The sequence below is a fragment of the Acinonyx jubatus genome, chromosome E3 (genome assembly GCF_027475565.1).
Source record: "Acinonyx jubatus isolate Ajub_Pintada_27869175 chromosome E3, VMU_Ajub_asm_v1.0, whole genome shotgun sequence".
NCBI lineage: Eukaryota > Metazoa > Chordata > Mammalia > Carnivora > Felidae > Acinonyx > Acinonyx jubatus.
This window is the reverse complement of record NC_069398.1, coordinates 18,416,786-18,434,794: the sequence shown is the minus strand read 5'-3', so window position 1 is coordinate 18,434,794 and position 18,009 is coordinate 18,416,786. Positions and strand designations below refer to the sequence as shown.

Sequence of the window (18,009 nt, the reverse complement as noted above, 5' to 3'; positions counted from 1 at the left end):
CAAGTGATTCAAACAACTCCTTTATTGAGTCTTAAAAAATAATCCCTGTAAACACCTTAAACTGAGAACGTGAAGCTGAGAAGTAGGATCCCAACAATTTGTGTCCTTGAAGAAAGTCCTCTGAAGAAAGCGGCTTCTGCTCTGCAGGCACAGATTGGAGCGGGGGGTTGGCGGGCGGCATATCTGCTTTCTACAAGTGGAAAGCCTCCTGGGGAAGGTGAGGAGCTCAGTTACTCTCCCCATCACTGCTGATGATGCCACGCATATGTGACCAATCTGGGGGTGGGGGGTGGGGCTGTTCATCCTCTGAGCCCAAAGTCCGGCGGTATAGCTCCCCTGGGGGATCTGCTTCTCCTGAAGGGTTCCAAGCCGTGCGTCTGCGTGGCCGACCTAGATTGGGGGGCAGGAAAAGCAGGAGATCAGTTGTCTGAGAAAATCCTAGCCCCACCTCTTGGGGAGTGGGAGGAAATCCCTCACCTGAACCACTGATGATGTTGGTAATGTCCAAGGAGGCTACCTCAGCCGCCTCCTCCCGCTGCTCCTTCAGGGCCCGACACTTCTCTAAGGAAGGATTGCCTGGGGCAGAAGAGGTTCATGATCCTCTCTTCCCCAGCAGCCAACGCCCTCTCCCACAGCCTCCAGGGCACACCCGGCCTCACCCTTCATGCCCAGGGCTTCCAGCTCTGCCCGGAGGACACTGAGGCGCTCCTTGTGTGAGCGGCAGGGGCCCAGAAGCTTCTTGTAGTTTCTATGGGCACCACAGGCCCGAATGTAGCGCTTTAGCCTCATCACGGCTGGGTGGTCCTCACCACGGCGACCGGAGCCAGCCTGGCAAGGAAAAACAGCAGCTGAAGGCCAAACCTTCAGAGTTTGAGACGAGGTCTCCGTCTTCCCTAAAGGTGGCCTCCCAGCCCATCTTCACCCTCACCTTCCTGCCTTTGGACTGCGGACTGCCATCTGTGGAAGAGGAGGAGGAGCTTCGTGCCCGGCCTTTCCTGGAGCTTTTCTTGGAAGAGCGGTTCCCCCTCTCCCCCTCAGGGCTATCCTCTGCCTCACTGTCACTCACCTCCCTCTCTGAGTCACTCGCCTCACCACTGATACCGCCCGCTTTGGCTGTCTTTCCAGCACCTTCAGCAGTTGGTTTCACCTTTCTCCAACTGTCTTCCCCATCCTCGCTGCTTCCACTCTGCCTTTTCCCACCTTTCTGCGGGGTCCTGTCCTTGCTCTTTCTCTGCACCAGGGGCTCTTCATCTCCCCCGCTGTTTTCCCCACTGCCTGCTGCTGCTTTTTCCTCTTCTTCCTCTGTTTCCCCCAAGTCTCCTAGTAGCCTGGTTGCCCTGCTTTTCTGCTCGCAGCTCCTGTCCTCCCAAGCTGACTTTTTCCCTCCACTGCCCCAGGCTCCAGCTTTCCAATCCTTTTCCTCTTTCTCTCTGTTCTCTTTCTTCTTGGCTATGGTGTCTTCCTCCTCACTGTCCTTTGCACTTTCCTGGTGGCTTTCAGCACCTTTCTTTCCCTCCACCTTCTTTCTTGTCCTCTGGGCAGGTTCCTCCTCACTGTCTTCACTCTCTTCCCTGGCCTGCTTCCTACTGGCTGAGGTTTTGCCCGGTGCCTGCTTATTCTTTGTCACAGGTTTCTTCCCAATCCTGCCTCTGGACTCCTCCTCGTCCCCTTCCTCATCTTCCTCACTGCTCTCTTCCTTTGAGACCTTACTTGTTCTGGCGGAGCCCTCTTCCTCCTCCCCACTGCTCTCCTTCACCTCCCTCTCTAATCCAGTCTTTGCAGCCAGGTCCCTCTGCTGTTCCTCATCACTGCTCTCCTCAACTGCTTTCCTTGAGGCTCGCTTTGGACTCTCCTCCTCTGCTGAACTGACTTCTGCTGCCATCCCATTCTTTGCTGAGAGGCCAAAACAGTCTGGACTGGAGGCTGCAGAGCTGGGCTCTGGAATATGGAGAGAAAAGAAGGTTGGGATGGGTTCCTCCTGTCCCTTCTCTCTCCACTTGGGATTGGTTACCTCTGACAGATGGAGGGAAGGGCAACAGAAAACACAGCTATCAATCGGTCCACCCTATTCCTGGTTCCTGACTCACTGGCCTCGTACCCTCATCTAACGCTTCGGGATATAATGCATGCACGATACTTTTTGAATGAACCAACTATACAAAAGTCACTAACCTGACTCCGAATCGAAACGGAACCTTTTTCTCCCAGGGCCACTGCTGGGGGTGGGAGGCCTCTTAGCCTTCTTGGCAAGATCTGGCCTCTCTTCCCTGGCACCTGCTTCATCCACCTGCGTGGGCCCAAGAGGTCAAAACGTGTAGGAAGGTTGTGTTCCCTACGCCATCCCAGGCCCCTCCTCCTCAGCAACAAACCCCGCCTCCCGCGGCCCAGGCTCGCGCCCACACCTGCACTTTCAGCAGCTCCTTCTCCACCAGCCGCTTTAGTGCTTGCTTCTCGTCGGGTTCCAGGTGGTCGCGGCCCGCGTGAGCCAAGAACCTCCGCCGCACTATGGAGTGCGTGAGCGTGCTGCGGAGACATGTGTCAAGACGGAGTCCCCGTCCCGCCCCTGCCCTTTCCAACCCCAATTCCAGTCTCTAGGGCACCTGAGGTCCGGGCGGCCTCGGAAGATGCTACGGATGAACTCCTGCATCTCGTTCTCCCGCGCCATTTTGCTCCACCTGGGATTGGTGGCTCCCGCCTTTTTTTCTTCTCGGCCTCCGTCACCGCGTTTGACAGGAGCTTGCGCACTCGGGAGGGTCGTGACGCGGTGAGGGGAGGGACGCTTGGGGGTCGGTGGCGGGTCGCTTGGACCGAGAACTTTGCCAGACAAAACTTGTTTTCCTCGGGTAGTTGGAGGGTCTCGCGGCTCCTTTTCTTAGGACCAATCGTTTTTTCAAGTTCTCGTTAGAAACCGACTGGGCGCCCGCAACCTTTGGGTGTAACGTAATCAACCTGCGACACTGCCTCCTCTCGTGGTCACAGGCCCTAGCTAGGCGACTGTGATTTCGAAAGACAGATGGAAAAGGATATCCTCGCCTGAAAACTAAGAATCCCTGGAGGCAAGTCTTGCGGCTTCTGATTGCTAAGCACATCTGGAATCAGTAAACGTGCCTCCGTCGTCCGCCATCTTTATGACCTCATCGCGTCGCTGCGACGCCATCTTCAGCGTAGTCCCTGGAAGCAACGTTCCTTTCCCGGTGTTCCCTAAGAGGGCAGCCCCTATGGTTAAGATCCCTGGGCGCAGGGTACGCCGGGAGTTGTAGTCCCAGCGGACACAGCCTTGCGGAGTCTCCGGAAGTGGAGGCGTGAGAAGCCGGGCTGAGCAGGCTCCGGGTAGCGGGACGCCCGACTACTGCTGGGGCACTGCTCCCGGGGCAGGTCATGAACGGGCCGGCGGACGGCGAAGTGGACTACAAGAAGAAGTACCGGAACCTGAAGCGGAAGCTCAAGTTCCTCATCTACGTGAGTGCTGGCGTGAGAGGTTGTGGGGGGTGAGGCCTGGAGTCTGTAGGACCTGTTTACCCACGTGTAAAGGGGAGTGGAGTGAGCTGTCCCCAGGTCCCGGGCGTCTTTACGGGTGGCCGTTGGCTCAGCGCCCCACCTTGCCTGTGATACAGGAACACGAGTGCTTCCAGGAGGAACTGAGGAAGGCGCAGAGGAAGTTGCTGAAGGTGTCCCGGGATAAGAGGTGGGACACGGTGGGGGTGGGGGAGTGGGGGGAAGGGGAATGCCTGCGGGTGAAATGGCTCCTGTGGATCTACATTCGGACCCTGTTCTTGGAATTAGGCCACAAATGCATGGCGCCTTCCTTGGGGCTGTTGCAAGGATCCAACGGGCCGGCTGGACGGGACAGGGTTCCGGGAGAATGTTACTGAAATGGCAACAAACACTCTTGTTCTCCCCGCCTCTTCCCTTAGTTTCCTCCTAGACCGACTTCTGCAGTACGAGAACGTGGATGAAGATTCTTCTGGTGAGCAAGGTCATGAAAAATTGTTGGAGGACATGGCTCCTGGCACTTCAGCAAGCCTCCTGGGCCCCTCCTTTTAGGCTGCGGAGGCTGATAAAAACCTCCGGTGGTTCTTAAATCTATCGGTTATCCTTCACTCAAGCATTTATTGCTTTGCACAGGGGATACAGTGGAATTCGCATTCTGGTTGAGGGTGATAGAAAAGCAAAGCAGCTAGGGTCTCAGATGTGAAAGGAATAAAATCAGGGTTGTATGGTAGTGATTGGAGCAGAGCAGGGGTTGATAAGCTTTTTCTGTAAAGGACCAGGTAATAAATAGTTCACGTTTTGCAGAGCTGTTGCAGCTACCCAGTTCTGCTGTGGTGGTGCAAAAGTAGCCAGAGGTGATCTGTAAATAAATGAGCTTGGATGTGTTTCAATAAAACTGTATTTATGGACACTGAAATTTGAATTTCATGTAATTTTCACATGTCATAAATAGCATTTTTTTTTATCCCTGCCCCCAACCATTTGAAAATGTAAAAGCCATTCTTAGTTTGCAGACCGTGTAAAAGCAGGTGACAGGGAGCGTCAACAGTGCTCAAGAAAAGCCTTTTTCAGGAAGTAATATTTGAGCTGAGACCGAGATAAGAAGCAGAAATCAATCTTGGAAAGATAGAAGGGAGAGATTTTCAGGTGGAAGAAATGATAAAGGCAGAGGGAAGAACAGACCAGGCTGTCTGGAGAGCAGCAGGGCTGAAGCATATAGTGTTTCCAGACTTTGTTTTGAGCGTGGGACTCATTACATCAGAGCAGGTCCCCCCGTGCATACTTACTTATAAAACAATTTAATGAAAAAACAATGTTAAGATCATTGTATACAATTTGTTGTGTTGGTGTGTAGACTTTTTTCTTTCTTTCTTTCTTTCTTTCTTTCTTTCTTTCTTTCTTTCTTTGTTTCTTTTTTTTTTTTAACTTAATGCTGGTTGCAAACCAGTCAATTGACTTGATGACCCCACTAATGGATTGAGACCCACAGTTTGAAAAAGTACAAAGGTGGGCGTTTGTGGTCCCGTTCCAGGGTCCGGTCCATGTAACTCATTTGAAATACGGTCACCTCTTCCCCGTGGTGCCTTTAAACACTGGTCTGGAGCAGGGGTGGGCAAGCAACAGTCAACGAGGCTGTTTGCTTTTGTAAGTAACGTTTTATTGGAACACACGACGCCCATTTGTTTATGTATGATAGGATGGCGGATGATGCGTGAGATCAGAGAAAACAGGCAGGAGCCAGCTCGTGTAGGTCAAGGCAAAACGTTTGGCTTTTTATTCTTGTTTCTCATTGTCTATCTACTCCTTTCCTGAGATCTTCCAGTTAGTTTGCTGTTTGAGGGGGGACTTCGGGACAGGAGCTATGAGAAAACCAGCAAGTTCACGGTCACAGTGGAGTGAATCTGAGGGGTGACAGCCACAGCTGTCAGCCACCACTCCTATCCGGGAAAAGCCCACAGTCTGGTCAGGGAGACACCCACACACGACACATCTTAGCACAGTGTGAGGAAAACCATGACAAGTGAGAGTAGCGAGTTGTGGGAGAGCCCGCAATTAACTGAGCCTGAAGGATTCCAGAAGGATTCTTCCCAGAGAGGTAGCATTTAATCCGCTTCCTAAAGTATCTCTCTGAGCAGGGAAATTGGGAACAGCATATGATCACGGGTCTCGGGTTTTTTTGTTTCTTAAGTTTATTTCGTGTGAGAGGTGGGGAGGGGCGGAGAGAGAGCCCCAAGCAGGTTCCACACTGTTAGCGCAGAGCCCATTGTGGGGGCTCGAACTCACAGACTGTGAGATCATGACCCAAGCTGAAGTTGTCCGCCTAACCAACTGAGCCACACAGGTGCCCCTGTCAGTTATTTGGAAATGAACCGTGGGCCTTCGAGGTGAAGTACAGAACCGAGAGATGAATTTCTTTTTGAGAACATAGGTGGGCATGATGTGGATAGTACAGTTTGGTTGGGAGACCAGAAAGGTAGGTTGAGACCAGATTAAGAAGCACTCCGAGTGCTTGCAGGCAGTGGGGAACATCACCAGGAAGGCCGTGATCGACTTTACCTTTAAATCATTCTGGAATTGAAGTACTCAGTGGGTGGAGGGAGAGGTGAGATTGCTTAGAGGTGATTTTGATGGTGGCCCGACCTAATAAAGGCCAGTGGTCTAAAGTGGTCAAGGAGTCAGAGATGTGGGTTCAAGTCCCAGCTCTACACTTTGCTCTCTGAGCCACAGTGGCCTCCTATGGAAAATGGATGTGATGCCCTCAACTTCCTCCTTGGTTGGTTATGAAGACAGGGAGTAACAGTGACCCAGAACACTCTTTCAGAGCCTGGCACACAGTTAAGTGCTTGACAGATGTGTTATGGTGGAGTCCAGGCAGGAAGTCCATTGTCAAGGACGTTTCAGGAAGCTGGAGAGGCTGTGGGCCTCCCAGCATAGCATGTATGTGCCATCTGGGGAGTCAGGTTCCCTGGGCCCCTTCCATAGAGTTGAGATTGCACCTCTCTGAGGTAGACTGGAACCCCCCTCCCCCCGCTGCCCCACTGATCAGCCCTCCCCCCTCACAGACTCAGATGCCACTGCATCTTCAGATAACAGCGAGACAGAGGGAACACCCAAGTTGTCGGACACGCCAGCCCCCAAGAGGTGAGAAGAAGCCATCATTCTTCTCTGGGGGTGGAGGGTAGGGGGGGTACCTGGGCTTCCTAGCTGCTTCTGACCAGCCCCCTCCCCTGTCATTTCTCCAGGAAGAGAAGCCCTCCACTGGGGGGTGTCCCCTCCCCCTCCAGCCTCTCCCTGCCTCCTTCAACAGGGTTTCCCCTTCAGGCCTCGGGGGCCCCCTCCCCATACCTGAGCTCGGTGAGTTGGGGTCAAGGGTGGGAAGTATAAGTGAGATGCCTGGGAAGAAGGTGGGCATCGTTTGGGCAGATGGGCCTCATGAGGGGTGAGGCCGGCCCAGCCCTGGGGGCGTCTGTCTGGGTGTGACCAGCAAGTGTTCCTTGGAGGGGTGTGAGTCGGGGCTGCCCGCTTCTCTCTGGCGTAGGAATGGGGGACAGACATGACTGAGGAGAGCAGAGCTCAGGACAAAGTCCTGCTGCTGTCCCCTCCCCTTCTGTTCTCAGGAGCCACACTCATCACCATCTCTTGTTTTTCCATTCTTCCTCCTGTTTGCGTTTCTTCCCTTCACCCCCCACCCCATCCACTCCATTTCCCATCTCCATCCCCCTGACTCCTGCCTGCAGCTGGCTTCCCCCCCCTACCCCCCATTCCCTTCCGACTACCTGGCCCTGCAGCTGCCCGAGCCCAGCCCCCTGAGGCCCAAGCGGGAGAAACGGCCCCGCCTGCCCCGGAAACTCAAGGTACCCTGATTGGGGAATGTTAGGGAGGGGCCAGGATGGCAGCAGGACAGCCAGCTGAGGGAGGCTCAAGACAGGGGCTGGGGCCTGTCCAAAAACTTCCAGGGATTGATTTAGGGCTGCTGGGGGCCCAACCCAGGGCCAGGCGCCGAGGGCCAGTTCAGAGAAGTGCTGGCCCATAGGCTTGGTGAGGAGAAAAATGAGGGGTAGGACCAGCCTTGTGGGACTCAGAGTGAAGACTCCTGGAGGCCAGTCTCGTTTTTCATAGCTGTTCTGTGATGCCAGGCAGTCCCAGGGGACAGGTAAAGTTGTGGACAGTCAAGTCAAGGCTGCACCAGTTAAAAACCACGTGACCATGAGCAGGTCTCTCTGACCCTCTAGATCTCCAGTTTTGTGTCTGTAAATGAATGAGTGATGAACAAGGGTTTCTGGAGCACCAACTATGTACCAGGTACTGTCTTAGGTGCTGCAGATGCAGTAGTAAACAAAAGAGACAAGAAATCCCTGTTCTAGCAAAAGCAAGGGGAAAATGGACCCGATAAATCGGTGCCAGTGCTAAGACATGGAGCCAGGTGAAGAGCATGGGAAACTCCAGGGTAGATAGGAGCTGGTACTTATGGGGGTCTGGTCTGGGACGGTATTCGGTCAGAGGCTTAAAAGAAAGGAGAACCAGCCATGCGGCTCTCTGGGAAAGTGTTCCAGGGAGAACAGGCAGCGCGAAGGCCCCGTGGAGGGTGGGTGTTTGGCTTGTTCAGGGACCAGGAAGGAGGTCGGTGTGGTCGGAGGCAAAGGAGGGGTAGGTGGGGGAGTGAGTAGATCAGAGAAATAACCAAGGGGCAGGATTGTGGAGAGCTTTCCGGGTATCGTAAAGATTTTACTTGTGCTGCGAATAAAGCGGGGAGCCATGGTAGAAGGTCGGGCAGAGAGGAATCTGCTCCAGTTTACGTGGTTCGCTGCTGTGTGGAGAGTGGACTGGGGAGGGGCTGGGTCAGGATGGATGTGGGGAGACCTCCAGGGAGGCTCCTGTGGGGAAGCGGGTAGAGCCGCTGAGAAGTGGCTGCTGGATCGATTTCAAAGATTGAGCCATGGGAAGACCAGCACGGGCTGTGGGAGAGAGCAAAGGCAAGGGCGAGTCCAGGGTGTGGGTCCCGAGCCAGGGAAGAAGTGGGCTAGCCTTTCTCTGGGACCAGGAGATCTGGGAGGAGCAGCTTTGGGAGGGAAAACGAGTTTGGTTGTGGATGCATCAAGATGTTGGCTGGAAATGCCAGCCAGACAACAGAGGAACGTGAGCCTGGGGCTCATGGGTGCGCGTTTTGAAGTCATCAGCGTGGAGGCGGGCGCGATTATTGGGTGAGAACGTGGATGGAGAACAGAAGAGCCCTGTGCACTGAGCCCCAGGAGAGATGGGGCACAGAGGACACCGTGCCCTCCCAGCTCTGAATCCAAGTGGAATTCAGACTGGGCAGGACAGCTTTCAAAGTGGGTAGACTGTAGACACAAGGCCCTGGAGCCAGGAGCAAACTGAAAGGTCGCTTTGTGGCGATTAGGAGTGTGGGTTTTGGAGTTCACATCTCAGCTGTGTCTCTTACTCCTTCGGTGACCTTGGGTCTTGAGCCTGAGAAATGGGTAGATCATGCGTGATAATGCTGGCCCTTCGATCTCCTTGGCAGGGATTTTGCTTCTCGTCTGTAGGGCAGGATGGTGGAGAAAGCAGGGGTCAGCGAAGCCTGGAGCGGATGGGTAGGGGTGTGGCATGGCGGTTTGAGGCTTTCTAAAGTGCTGGGTCCTGAAGAGCTAAGTTCTGATCATACCAGCACGAGAAGGTTGGTTGAGAGAGGGGCTGGGATCTGTTGCTGTGGTGGAGGAAGGGATAAGTCGGGGAAGGCCTCCAAGAAGAGGTCATATTTGGGCCCAGGGAAAGTGAGATTTGGAAATTTGCAGGCTGAGCAGGAGTGGAAGGAAGACGAGAGACATGGTGAGAATATTGTTTGGGCTGACGCAGGAGTGAGAAGAGAGAAGGACGTCGGAAGGAAAGACAGGGTGAGGTGGGGCCGCAGAAGGCCTGGGTATCCAGAGCCAGGATGTCCTGTTAAGGGGTGGGGGTCACTGAACTTTCTGGTGACTTCGCCTGAGGAGACAAGAGACAGGCACAAAGACAGGAACAGGTTAGTTAGGAGCCCGGGCCTCAGTCAGACAGAGTGGGTTTGAGTCCCAGGTCCTCCAAGCACCCACCTTGTGACATTGAGCAAGTCATTTGCCCCTCTGAGCCTCGACTTTCTTCTCTGTTCAGTGGGGTTAGTGTAGGATAAAATGAGTTAAAGAAGAGAAAGCACATAGCCCAGTGCGTGGTCCCTGGTAAGCTGTGGGTAAACAGGAGTGCTCTCGGTCACACAGAGGCAGCCATTGAGTAAGGCCAAGCAAGTGTGGGCTGTGGGGACGAGGGTGGGGATCCAGTGGTGGCAGCCAGAGGAGGGAGGCTTCCTCATGGAGCTGGGCCTCCTGTCTATCACTGGTCCCAGCAGACTCTTGTACCTGGAGGCACCGACCAGGAGGTAAAAGCCACTGCCACCCCAAGGACAGCAGCCTGAGGGCTGAAGGTGTGAAAGCAATCCCAGGGACCACCGTAAAGACACATATAAGCGCTTCCTGCCACCCCGACCTGGGGCCAGGTGGGACACACTGCCCACTGGGGTCCCAGGAGCCCTGTGCCTTAAAAGTCTCCCTTTGCAAGTCTCAGATTCCTCCTCTGGCCCATGACCTCCCCTCCCTTCGAGGGTGTTCGGAGTGGTCAGAGACCGTTAATGGAAATCACCTGGCACAGAGCAGGTGCTCAGTTTGTGCCCACGGGCAAAGGGTGAGACCCCCCCCCCCCCCCAGAGCTCTCTGTGGGGAGGACATCCGGCGACGGTGAGGCTGGAGGGTCGGGCAGGACAGAGGCCACTTCTCAGCCTCAGAGGACAAAGCAGGACTTTTGGTAAATAGAAAAAGGCACTCCAGGTGGAGGGACCGGCCTGTTCTCAGGCACGCCTTACCACCTGTCCCAAGGGCAGCGAGGAGCCTTTCCCTTGTGTGGAGGAGTGACGTGCTCAGGTTTGTGTTTTAGAGAGCTCACTCTGGCTGCAGTGTGGAGGAAGAGCTGGCTCTGGGAGAGGCTGAAGGCAGGGAGTCCAGTTAGGAGGCTGGGACCGTAGCCCAGGTGAGCTGTGAGAGGAGGGCCTGGCCTGGGCCAGCGGCTGCGGGTATCCCAAGGAGGGGCCCATCCAAGATATAAGAGGTAGAAACCTCCCGCTGGGGGGGGGGGGGGGGGGGGCGGCAGAGACCTTGGACACCCTCCACCTAACCAGTGAGTCCCGAAGTAAGAGGGAGGAGAGGAGGCCAGTGCTGGCAAAGTGGGGTCTGGGGTGCCCAGAGGCGGGCGGGCAGGCAGGTACCGGAGGCTGACTCTGACCGGCTGTGAGTGCCGACACAGGGGCAGCCAAGGTGCCTCCCTGGAGAGGGCAGGGCCAGGCCTTCCCCTCCTGGTTTCTATAAGACCCCTCACCACCACCACCCTCATCACCGCCTCCATCACCACCCCTCACCTCCAGGCACTTGCTGGTTCGAGGCTCAAGGGGCTGAGGTGGGGCAGGCCCCTGATTCCAGCCTTGGCCGGCCCGGCTGTGTCCACTACCCCTTGGATGAATCTTTGCCCCCTTCCCCATCCCCCAGAACTGCCTTAGGAGGCACTGCCAGCCCCCTGGATTCCAGTGCCTCCCTGACAAGCCCACCCTGTGTTTCTTCCCCCTGCTGCAGATGGCCGTGGGACCCCCTGACTGCCCTGTGGGAGGGCCGCTGACTTTCCCAGGCCGGGGTTCTGGGGCTGGGGTGGGGGCAGCCCTGGCCCCACTGCCGCCCCCCAAGATGCCTCCCCCCACGATCCTCAGCGCCGTCCCTCGGCAGATGTTCAGCGACGCGGGCAGCGGGGACGATGCCCTGGACGGGGATGATGACCTGGTGATCGACATTCCGGAGTGACCCCCCCACCCCCACCCCCGGCCAAGCCCTTGCCCCGTGCCCGATGCCAGCACACACGAGCCCCCAGCTTCCGCAGAGACGTTTATTGACGCCCAGTTGCCATGCTGCGGCCACTGACACAATCAGAAAAGGCGTAAACATGCACGAACGTCCCCTGGAAGGTGGGTCCCCACTGGGGAGGGCACAGGCCCTGCCCTCACATCCCAGCCCCATCCAGGGGACAGTTATTTAAATGAGTGGCCAGGAGCACTGCCACCTCTCCGAGAGGCAGAGACCCTGCGGTGGCCCCCCACTTAAAAGGGCAGCTGTACAGGGCTAGGTTGGTTGGTTGGTTGGTTGGTTTTTAACGAAGATTCTGTATTAAAGGAGTGGCTCTTTTTTGTTTTTCGTCCTCTTTTTTGGAAACATTCTCCTCCTCCAAACCCCCCCCTAATCCGACCTCCTCCCTGCGGGCCGAGGGGGACGGGGCAGCCTGGAGAGGCAGGAGAGAGGAGCGCAGCCCCCTGCAGGTGTGCACAGGATGGGTGTTTGCATATTTGCGGAGTAGCGAGTCAGGCAGGAGGAAGTTTGCATATGTGAATATAGATCTCCACGGTCCCTCACGAGAAGACACACCCACGGTCACGCAGACTCTCACAAGATAAGACAGGTAGTGGGTGGCGGGGCTTCCACCCCGTGTAAACGTGCAACACACTCGTGCGAAGGTTGGGTACTGGACCTGGCCCCGGGGGAGGGGGGGGCCCTGTGCTGGGCAGGTGTGGTCCCGCTCAGGCCAAGGGCAGAGCCCCGGCCGCAGGGGGCAGCTCGCTGGTGAGGGTGTGCCAGCGTTCCAGGGCTGCGTCCGGCTGCTGCAGACAGTCACGCCAGTGCTTCCGGGCCTCTCCCCGAGCCCCAGGCCCCAGGGACACGCCACCTGGGAAGCAGGGAGAGGCAGGCAAAAGCAGGGCCCATCTCACTGTGGGTCTGCGCCCCCCCACCCCCATCAGCGCCACCCAGCAGGCTTCCCTCCTCACCGATGAAGTCGTTGGATTTGCCGATGTCATAGTCCCAGACTGTGACTTCCAGAGTCTTGGTGGCCAGAGCAGAGAGCTCCATCTCGTAGAAGAAGTCCTGGGGCAGAGCAGGCCACATCTTCCCTGAGGCCCTGGCCCCTGTCCTGAGCCCCAGCCCCCCTTGATTTCTGAGGCCTGCCCCACTTACCTCGTTAAATTCTGGATTGAGAGTCTTCTTCTTCACACACGTTTTATGCTTGGATTTTTTATCCACGTCAGGCCTCAGGTACCTGCCGAGGAGGGGGTGGCGGAGGAGTGCGGAGGTCAGGGGCAGGTGAGGCCCCGGGGGAGGATGGGGCAGAGGTCAGGCTCCCTGGGGAGGGAGGGGTGGGCTCACGTCTTGACGTAGGGGTCGGAGTAGCCATTGACGTCCATGGCGGCCAAGTGGGCGCAGCGCACGATGCCCACCAGCAGCCCCCGGCGCCGAGAGCTGTAGCTGAGACTCAGCAGGATGCGCCCACGCTCTTCCAGCAGCCCGGGGCCCTGGTCTGCCTGTTCCAGCTGTGGGGCAGACGCAGGGGTCAGCCTGCATCCTCACCACCCCCCACCCAGGTGTGGTCCCTGTGAGGTGCCTCACCTCCTTCAGGTAACAGGAGATGCCCCTCAGCGCTGCTGACATGGAGGAGGGTGAAGCCAGCTGAGGGGGCAGAGAGAAGGTTCTGGAAACTGGCCTCCCCAGGGCCCGCTCCCCCCACCCGGCACCCCACAGCCCCACACAGACCGGGACCTGGCGCTCAAGGCAGATGTTAAAATGTTTCTTCTGTGAAGGCTTGAGGCGGCGAAGGGGTACTCTGATCTCCCCAATGAATTCATTGTGGCTCAGCTTGTCCTCGTCACAGACGGAGATCCTGGCAGGGAACTGCAGGGTCAGGGCCCCCTGGCGTACCTGAACCTGCTCCAGTGTGGGGAGAAGGGTCCTCCGACCACACTCTGAGCACCTGAAGCCAGTGCTAGCTGTACCCTAAATACTCTGCGCCTCGCCTGTCTCATGGGCCGTGTGGTGAGCACCAGGCCCGGAGCTTGAGAAGGGTGCTTTGATTTGCCCTGTTCCTCCACCCCTCCCTTTCCAGCTGCCCAGGCCATCCCCCGTCCATCAGGACCTGCGCCGCCACTGTAGGAAGCCCTCCCAGATCTTGAGGCCCACTACCCTCCACTGCCTCCACTCAAGAGCCTGGGGACAGGATCCAACTGAATGTGCCCAGGGCATGCACTGGTGGATGTGGGTCACAGATCCAGTATGTGAGGGCTAGAAGGGCCTTGAGCAGCCTTGCGCAGCGGGACAAGGATCCCACACCTCCTCTGACGCTCCTGTCCTTTTCTGCATGGAGCCGGGGAACCAGCCTGGGAGGGATACGGGAGCCCAGCCATGAAGCAATGGTTGCTTTTAGTTCCATGCGTCCCCTCCTGCAGCCCCCTGCACTTTCTTTTGTCCTGATGCTCTTGAGGAGCTATGTCATGTAGGGATATTTATACCCCAGCTCTGCCACTTGCTGGCCACCTATGTGACCTTGGACAAGTCACTTAAGCTCCCTCTACCTCAATTCCCACCTCTAAATGGAGATAATGAGTACCTACCTCCCAGAACTACTGGGATCAAGGGAAATAAATGTAAAGACGCATAGCCCAGGGCTGGGAGCACTAGTGAGCACTCAGTTATTGGGCCTAATTCTCTCCCATCTGAAAGATGGGCCAGCCTTCCTGGAGTCAGGTCTGTCCTTCCCTCCAGTCTGCCTCACAGCCAACATCAGGGCGATCTCCAAAACACAACCCTGACTGTGCGCCTGCCCCACTACAAACCTTCCCCTGGTTTCCCAATTTGCCAAGAGCGCCGATAAAGGTCTCCCAAGCCTGGGTTTTGCTGCCCTTCACTCAGGTCGGGGACTACACCCCTCACAGCTCCCTCTCCTGGGGTGATGGAGCAGGTTTCCTGTCCTGATGGATGTTAGGGAGACACAGGCAACAGCATGGTTGCTACACAGGTCTGACTTGTCAGGGGCTCTGAGGAGGGGTCTCGGTGACCAGAGAAAGTTTCCAGGAAGAGGCACAGCCTAAATTTTGAGTGGGATTTAGTCTGGCCAAGAGAGAGGAAGCAGGGAGCACTTTCCATGGAAGAGACACAACAGGCAAAGGTCAGGAGCATAGAACCTGACCACTCCGAAGACAGCAGTCCTCTGTTGGAGCAGCAGTAGGAGGAGGTATTTGGGGAACAGGAATGCCAGGGAAACCTCTGGTCTACTGCCGAAGGGGATGGGGAGCCCGTGATTGTTCTTGAGCATCTGAGAGGCACTTAATGGGAGGCAGATCAACCAAAGAAGGTGCCAATGTCAGCTGTCCCAGAGGACAGCTGAGATGGAATCCTTGGTAACAGGGAGAATGGAGCGCTCACCTGAGCACCTTGTGGGTGATGTCATCATCCGTGATCCCACTGTACGTCAGATCTTCATTCCACACGGGATTCAGCGTGTTCCTCTGAGTCTTAGTTTTTAGCTTATTGGCCTGAGGTGTGGGGGCAAACGTTCTCAGGACATGTCCCCCTGACCCGTGGAGGCTGAAGGTAGGGGAAGATTGGGGGCAGACCCACAGGCCGGGTCAGGCTAGGGGAGGAAGGAGGACGTTACCTTGCAGGCTCCAGGCAGCAGGTGCAGCTTGACGTAGGGGTCGGCCAGGCCATTGAAATCCATGGGCTTGAGGCCCTGCAGGGGAGCGGAGGGAAGAGGGCTGTAGGCTCCCAGCCCTCCCTCTCTCCCTCCCTCCCTCCCTCTGCAGAGTGGTTGTGGAGAGTCAAGGAGAAGGGTGCTGGGGGATAGGGGGAGGGGGAAGGAGAAGGGGTCCAGCCCAGGGAAGGAAAGGTGGAAAGTCACCCCTCCCAGGGTGCGAGGCAAACAGGGCCAGGGCTTGGGGGGCGGGGAGAACCCACCTTGGCCCTGAGGATACTACAGTGCAGAGTGCAGGAGGCCTGGTCGTAGAGAAGGTCAAATTCCAGCATGCCCAGGGCGGCTGCAGAAGAGGGAAGAGTCAGTGTGTGAAGACAGGTGTGTGAGACCGGTGGGCAGACGGGCTGTTGTGCTGGCGGTGAAGGTGTGTGCCCGGCTGTGTCTGTCAGCCTGCGAGTGTGTGCGCGCATCTGGGTCCCTGGCTGGGCCGTGACTGGGGCTGTGTGGGTGGTTGAGTGTCTCAGCAGAAATATTGAATATTCAGCCTTGCTGAAACTGTAGCCTCCACACTGACTGCAGCCGTGGTGGGCCCGCCTCCCCCAATGTGCCCAGCAGGGCCCCAGCCCCTTTCCACAGCCCTGAGGCGGTCCCCACTCCCACCCCCCGTTAGCCCCAGGGCCCTTCAAGCCCCCAGACTCACTGGTATCATCCGAGTCGTAGCTGTCCACCTCGGCTCCCTCCTCCGGCGTGGTGGCCCCAAGGAGGGCTGCAGGGGGGGCCAGGGCCAGGGGGGCCAGACGAGCAGGGGCCTCCCTGAAATCCCTGCCCCCGCCTTCGGGTCCTGGTCCCCGGCGGGGGAAGTAGTCAGAGATCTGCCGGATGGGCCGGATGGGCCCGGGGCACACGTTGATGGCCATGTGCTCCTGGATGTTGATGGTCATGCGGTCGCCCCTGCGGCCCCTCATGCAGCACCCTTGGCTGCGGGAGGGAGGTCCAGGAGAGCATGAGCCCAAGACGGACTCCTCATACCTGCTGTCTGCTGGCTGAGGGCCAGGCGGCAACCTCCCCAGTTGGTGGGGCCCTCACCGGCCTCCCTTCCCAGGTGTCCAGGGAGAGGGTGGCCTGTGCCAGCTGGTGGCCAGGCAGGAGGCCTGGACCCTCCAGACCCCAAGCTTTGCTCCTCAGGGGCTGGCCTGCCAGCCCTCCCCCCCACCCCATAAGTCCTGGCGCCACCTCAGCCATGCCCACATGCCTTTGGATTGTCCCTATGTCATCTTCCCAGCTCCTGCCCCTCCTCCTGGTCGGCCGTCTGCCCCCCCACCCCACCCCTGGGCTCTGCCTGCTGGGAAGCAGCCCCACAGGCCCCCTCCTCTATCTCTCTTAAGCTCTGTCCATCCCTCTGCACCAGGCGCTCCTCTGGACCGGGTGTCACCTTCCCTCTAGGCTTTCATTGCCCACTGCCCCTTCATTCAGCCCCAGGACCTGCCTGCCTGCCTGCTTGGTACCACCCCCCCCCCCAACCCTGCAGCCCAACCCCGGGACCCCTGCCTCCAATGCCTCCCCCTGAGACTGGCTCTCCAAGAGGAGCCAGAAATTGCAGCCTCCGGGGAGCTAAACACCCCGTTGGCACAGAAGCTAGCACACACGCTCGCTGTCACCCTCACGCCCCCCGGCGGCCCAGCCCTCTGCACCTGTGTCTCTGCCTCCAACAGGTGCCCAAGCACTGGGGGGATGGCGGGTACAGGCTGGGCGGTGGCAGCCGGCGATTCCCGGGGCGGCCAGCGAGAAGAGCGCGGAGTCCGGTGGTGAGAGCCGAGAGGGAGGGAGGGAGAGCAGGAGAAAGTGCGAGGAGGAGGGGGTGAGCGAGGTGGAGGCGAGGAAGCAGCCGGCGCAGGCGGCGGGGGGCGGGGAGGGGCGGCCGGAGGCTGGGGAGGGGGCGGGACTCTCCCGCCGGCGTCCACCGGGCACACTTAGGGGAGCACGCGAGTGCACACACACACACACACACACACACACACACACACACACGGGCACTCCCGCGCACACGCCTGCGCCCACGTGTGCACGCTCGCACACATGCACAAACCCACCCTGGAGAACTTCGCATGCACACACTCGGAGACACACGGGCTCCCTGCGCCACCGGGAACCGGCAGCGAGAATTGCCCGGTGTTCCCCAACTCCCCGGGGACCCCGGCCTCCGCCCCCGCCCCCGCCCCCGCGCCGGGCCGGCGGCCCTCTCTGCCCTGTGGTCTCCTCGTTTCCAGGCCGGGTCTGCGGGGCCCGACCACCCGCCTGGTTGCCATGGCGACGCCCGCTCCTCCTCCCCCTTCCCCCCCCCAGTAGCTGCACGCCCCTCCCCCACGGAGAGCGTGTCGGGGAGGGAGTAGGTAATCAGGCCCCCCCCCATCCCCAGACCCGTAGGGGCGGGGCTTAGAGTTCCGCAGTGACCCAGGGGTGGGCAGGGGGAGGGGATCTGATCCGCCCGCGGTCGCTGGCCTGGGATCTGGGGGTCCCCGAGCCAGGCTTGGGGAGCCTCACCGTCTGAGGGAGGAAACAGGTCCGAGCCTCTTCTCTGTGGCCGTTCAGGCGTCTCTCCTTGTGGCCCACCCTAGCCTCTGAAGGCCGGGGTCCCCTTGTCAGGGATGGCATCTCCCTTGGGGATCCACCCTCCCTCACCCCACCCCCTGCCATCTCCGAGTCTGTCCATCAGGCGGGAAGGGCCGTCCGGCTTCGCTCTGAATGCCCCTGAGCCTTGCAGTTCAGCTCCACACCAGCCTGCCATTTCCCACCTGAACCCTGCCATCTGCCTGTCAAACTCCAGCCTGAGATCTTTGCTCTTCTTTGCCCTGAACTCGCCATCCCCCAACCCCACCCCGCCATCCCTGCCCAAGACTGAGTCCTCAGAGTTCTCACAGTGGCCGTCAAGGCCATCCAGCCCAAGAC

The 18,009-nt window shown here is 58.2% G+C and overlaps 3 protein-coding genes across 14 annotated transcripts; 1 reads left to right on the top strand and 2 right to left on the bottom strand.

Moving 5' to 3' along the window:
• Window positions 1–7: 7 nt before the first annotated feature.
• HIRIP3 (HIRA interacting protein 3) lies at window positions 8–2,735 on the bottom strand. Its single transcript, XM_015063206.3, has 7 exons — window positions 2,601–2,735; window positions 2,403–2,523; window positions 2,173–2,287; window positions 929–1,938; window positions 660–828; window positions 478–576; window positions 8–390 (listed from the first exon to the last, which is right to left on the bottom strand). The coding sequence occupies exons 1-7, from the start codon at window positions 2,663–2,665 to the stop codon at window positions 227–229; spliced, it is 1,743 nt and encodes a 580-aa protein (XP_014918692.2). The 5' UTR covers window positions 2,666–2,735; the 3' UTR covers window positions 8–226.
• A 588-nt stretch (window positions 2,736–3,323) lies between these two features.
• On the top strand, window positions 3,324–11,735 carry INO80E (INO80 complex subunit E). 12 transcript variants are annotated; one of them, XM_053213780.1, is made up of 9 exons: window positions 3,324–3,459; window positions 3,615–3,685; window positions 3,915–3,967; window positions 6,555–6,633; window positions 6,711–6,846; window positions 7,230–7,346; window positions 9,285–9,383; window positions 10,447–10,539; window positions 11,136–11,274. In XM_053213780.1, the coding sequence occupies exons 1-8, from the start codon at window positions 3,379–3,381 to the stop codon at window positions 10,516–10,518; spliced, it is 708 nt and encodes a 235-aa protein (XP_053069755.1). In that variant the 5' UTR covers window positions 3,324–3,378; the 3' UTR covers window positions 10,519–10,539; window positions 11,136–11,274. The 12 variants fall into 12 exon arrangements, with proteins under 12 accessions (XP_053069755.1, XP_053069753.1, XP_053069751.1 ...); XM_053213778.1 differs by lacking the exon at window positions 10,447–10,539 and having other exon boundaries at window positions 6,735–6,846; window positions 7,281–7,346; window positions 11,136–11,735; XM_053213776.1 differs by lacking the exon at window positions 10,447–10,539 and having other exon boundaries at window positions 6,735–6,846; window positions 11,136–11,735.
• On the bottom strand, window positions 11,693–17,261 carry DOC2A (double C2 domain alpha). Its single transcript, XM_027051583.2, has 11 exons — window positions 16,755–17,261; window positions 15,764–16,041; window positions 15,327–15,406; window positions 15,028–15,102; window positions 14,796–14,905; window positions 13,131–13,257; window positions 12,987–13,046; window positions 12,747–12,910; window positions 12,558–12,639; window positions 12,371–12,467; window positions 11,693–12,270 (listed from the first exon to the last, which is right to left on the bottom strand). The coding sequence occupies exons 1-11, from the start codon at window positions 17,168–17,170 to the stop codon at window positions 12,125–12,127; spliced, it is 1,635 nt and encodes a 544-aa protein (XP_026907384.2). The 5' UTR covers window positions 17,171–17,261; the 3' UTR covers window positions 11,693–12,124.
• Between the last annotated feature and the right edge of the window lie 748 nt (window positions 17,262–18,009).

What these genes read in the sequence shown, in the direction of transcription:
- HIRIP3 (XM_015063206.3), bottom strand. Translation starts at nt 2,665, where the DNA reads ATGGCGCGGGAGAACGAGATGCAGGAGTTCATCCGTAGCATCTTCCGA. An exon ending in AGGAGCTGCTGAAAGTGCAG is followed by an intron (nt 2,288 to 2,402) that starts GTGTGGGCGCGA and finishes GGGCCCACGCAG; the next exon opens with GTGGATGAAGCAGGTGCCAG. An exon ending in CGCAGTCCAAAGGCAGGAAG is followed by an intron (nt 829 to 928) that starts GTGAGGGTGAAG and finishes TTTCCTTGCCAG; the next exon opens with GCTGGCTCCGGTCGCCGTGG.
- INO80E (XM_053213775.1), top strand. Translation starts at nt 3,379, where the DNA reads ATGAACGGGCCGGCGGACGGCGAAGTGGACTACAAGAAGAAGTACCGG. An exon ending in GACACGCCAGCCCCCAAGAG is followed by an intron (nt 6,634 to 6,710) that starts GTGAGAAGAAGC and finishes GCTTCTGACCAG; the next exon opens with CCCCCTCCCCTGTCATTTCT. An exon ending in ACGTCGGAAGGAAAGACAGG is followed by an intron (nt 9,384 to 11,135) that starts GTGAGGTGGGGC and finishes CCCCTGCTGCAG; the next exon opens with ATGGCCGTGGGACCCCCTGA.
- DOC2A (XM_027051583.2), bottom strand. Translation starts at nt 17,170, where the DNA reads ATGCGAAGTTCTCCAGGGTGGGTTTGTGCATGTGTGCGAGCGTGCACA. An exon ending in TCCGACCCCTACGTCAAGAC is followed by an intron (nt 12,640 to 12,746) that starts GTGAGCCCACCC and finishes CCTCCTCGGCAG; the next exon opens with GTACCTGAGGCCTGACGTGG. An exon ending in CAAATCCAACGACTTCATCG is followed by an intron (nt 12,271 to 12,370) that starts GTGAGGAGGGAA and finishes CCTGCTTCCCAG; the next exon opens with GTGGCGTGTCCCTGGGGCCT.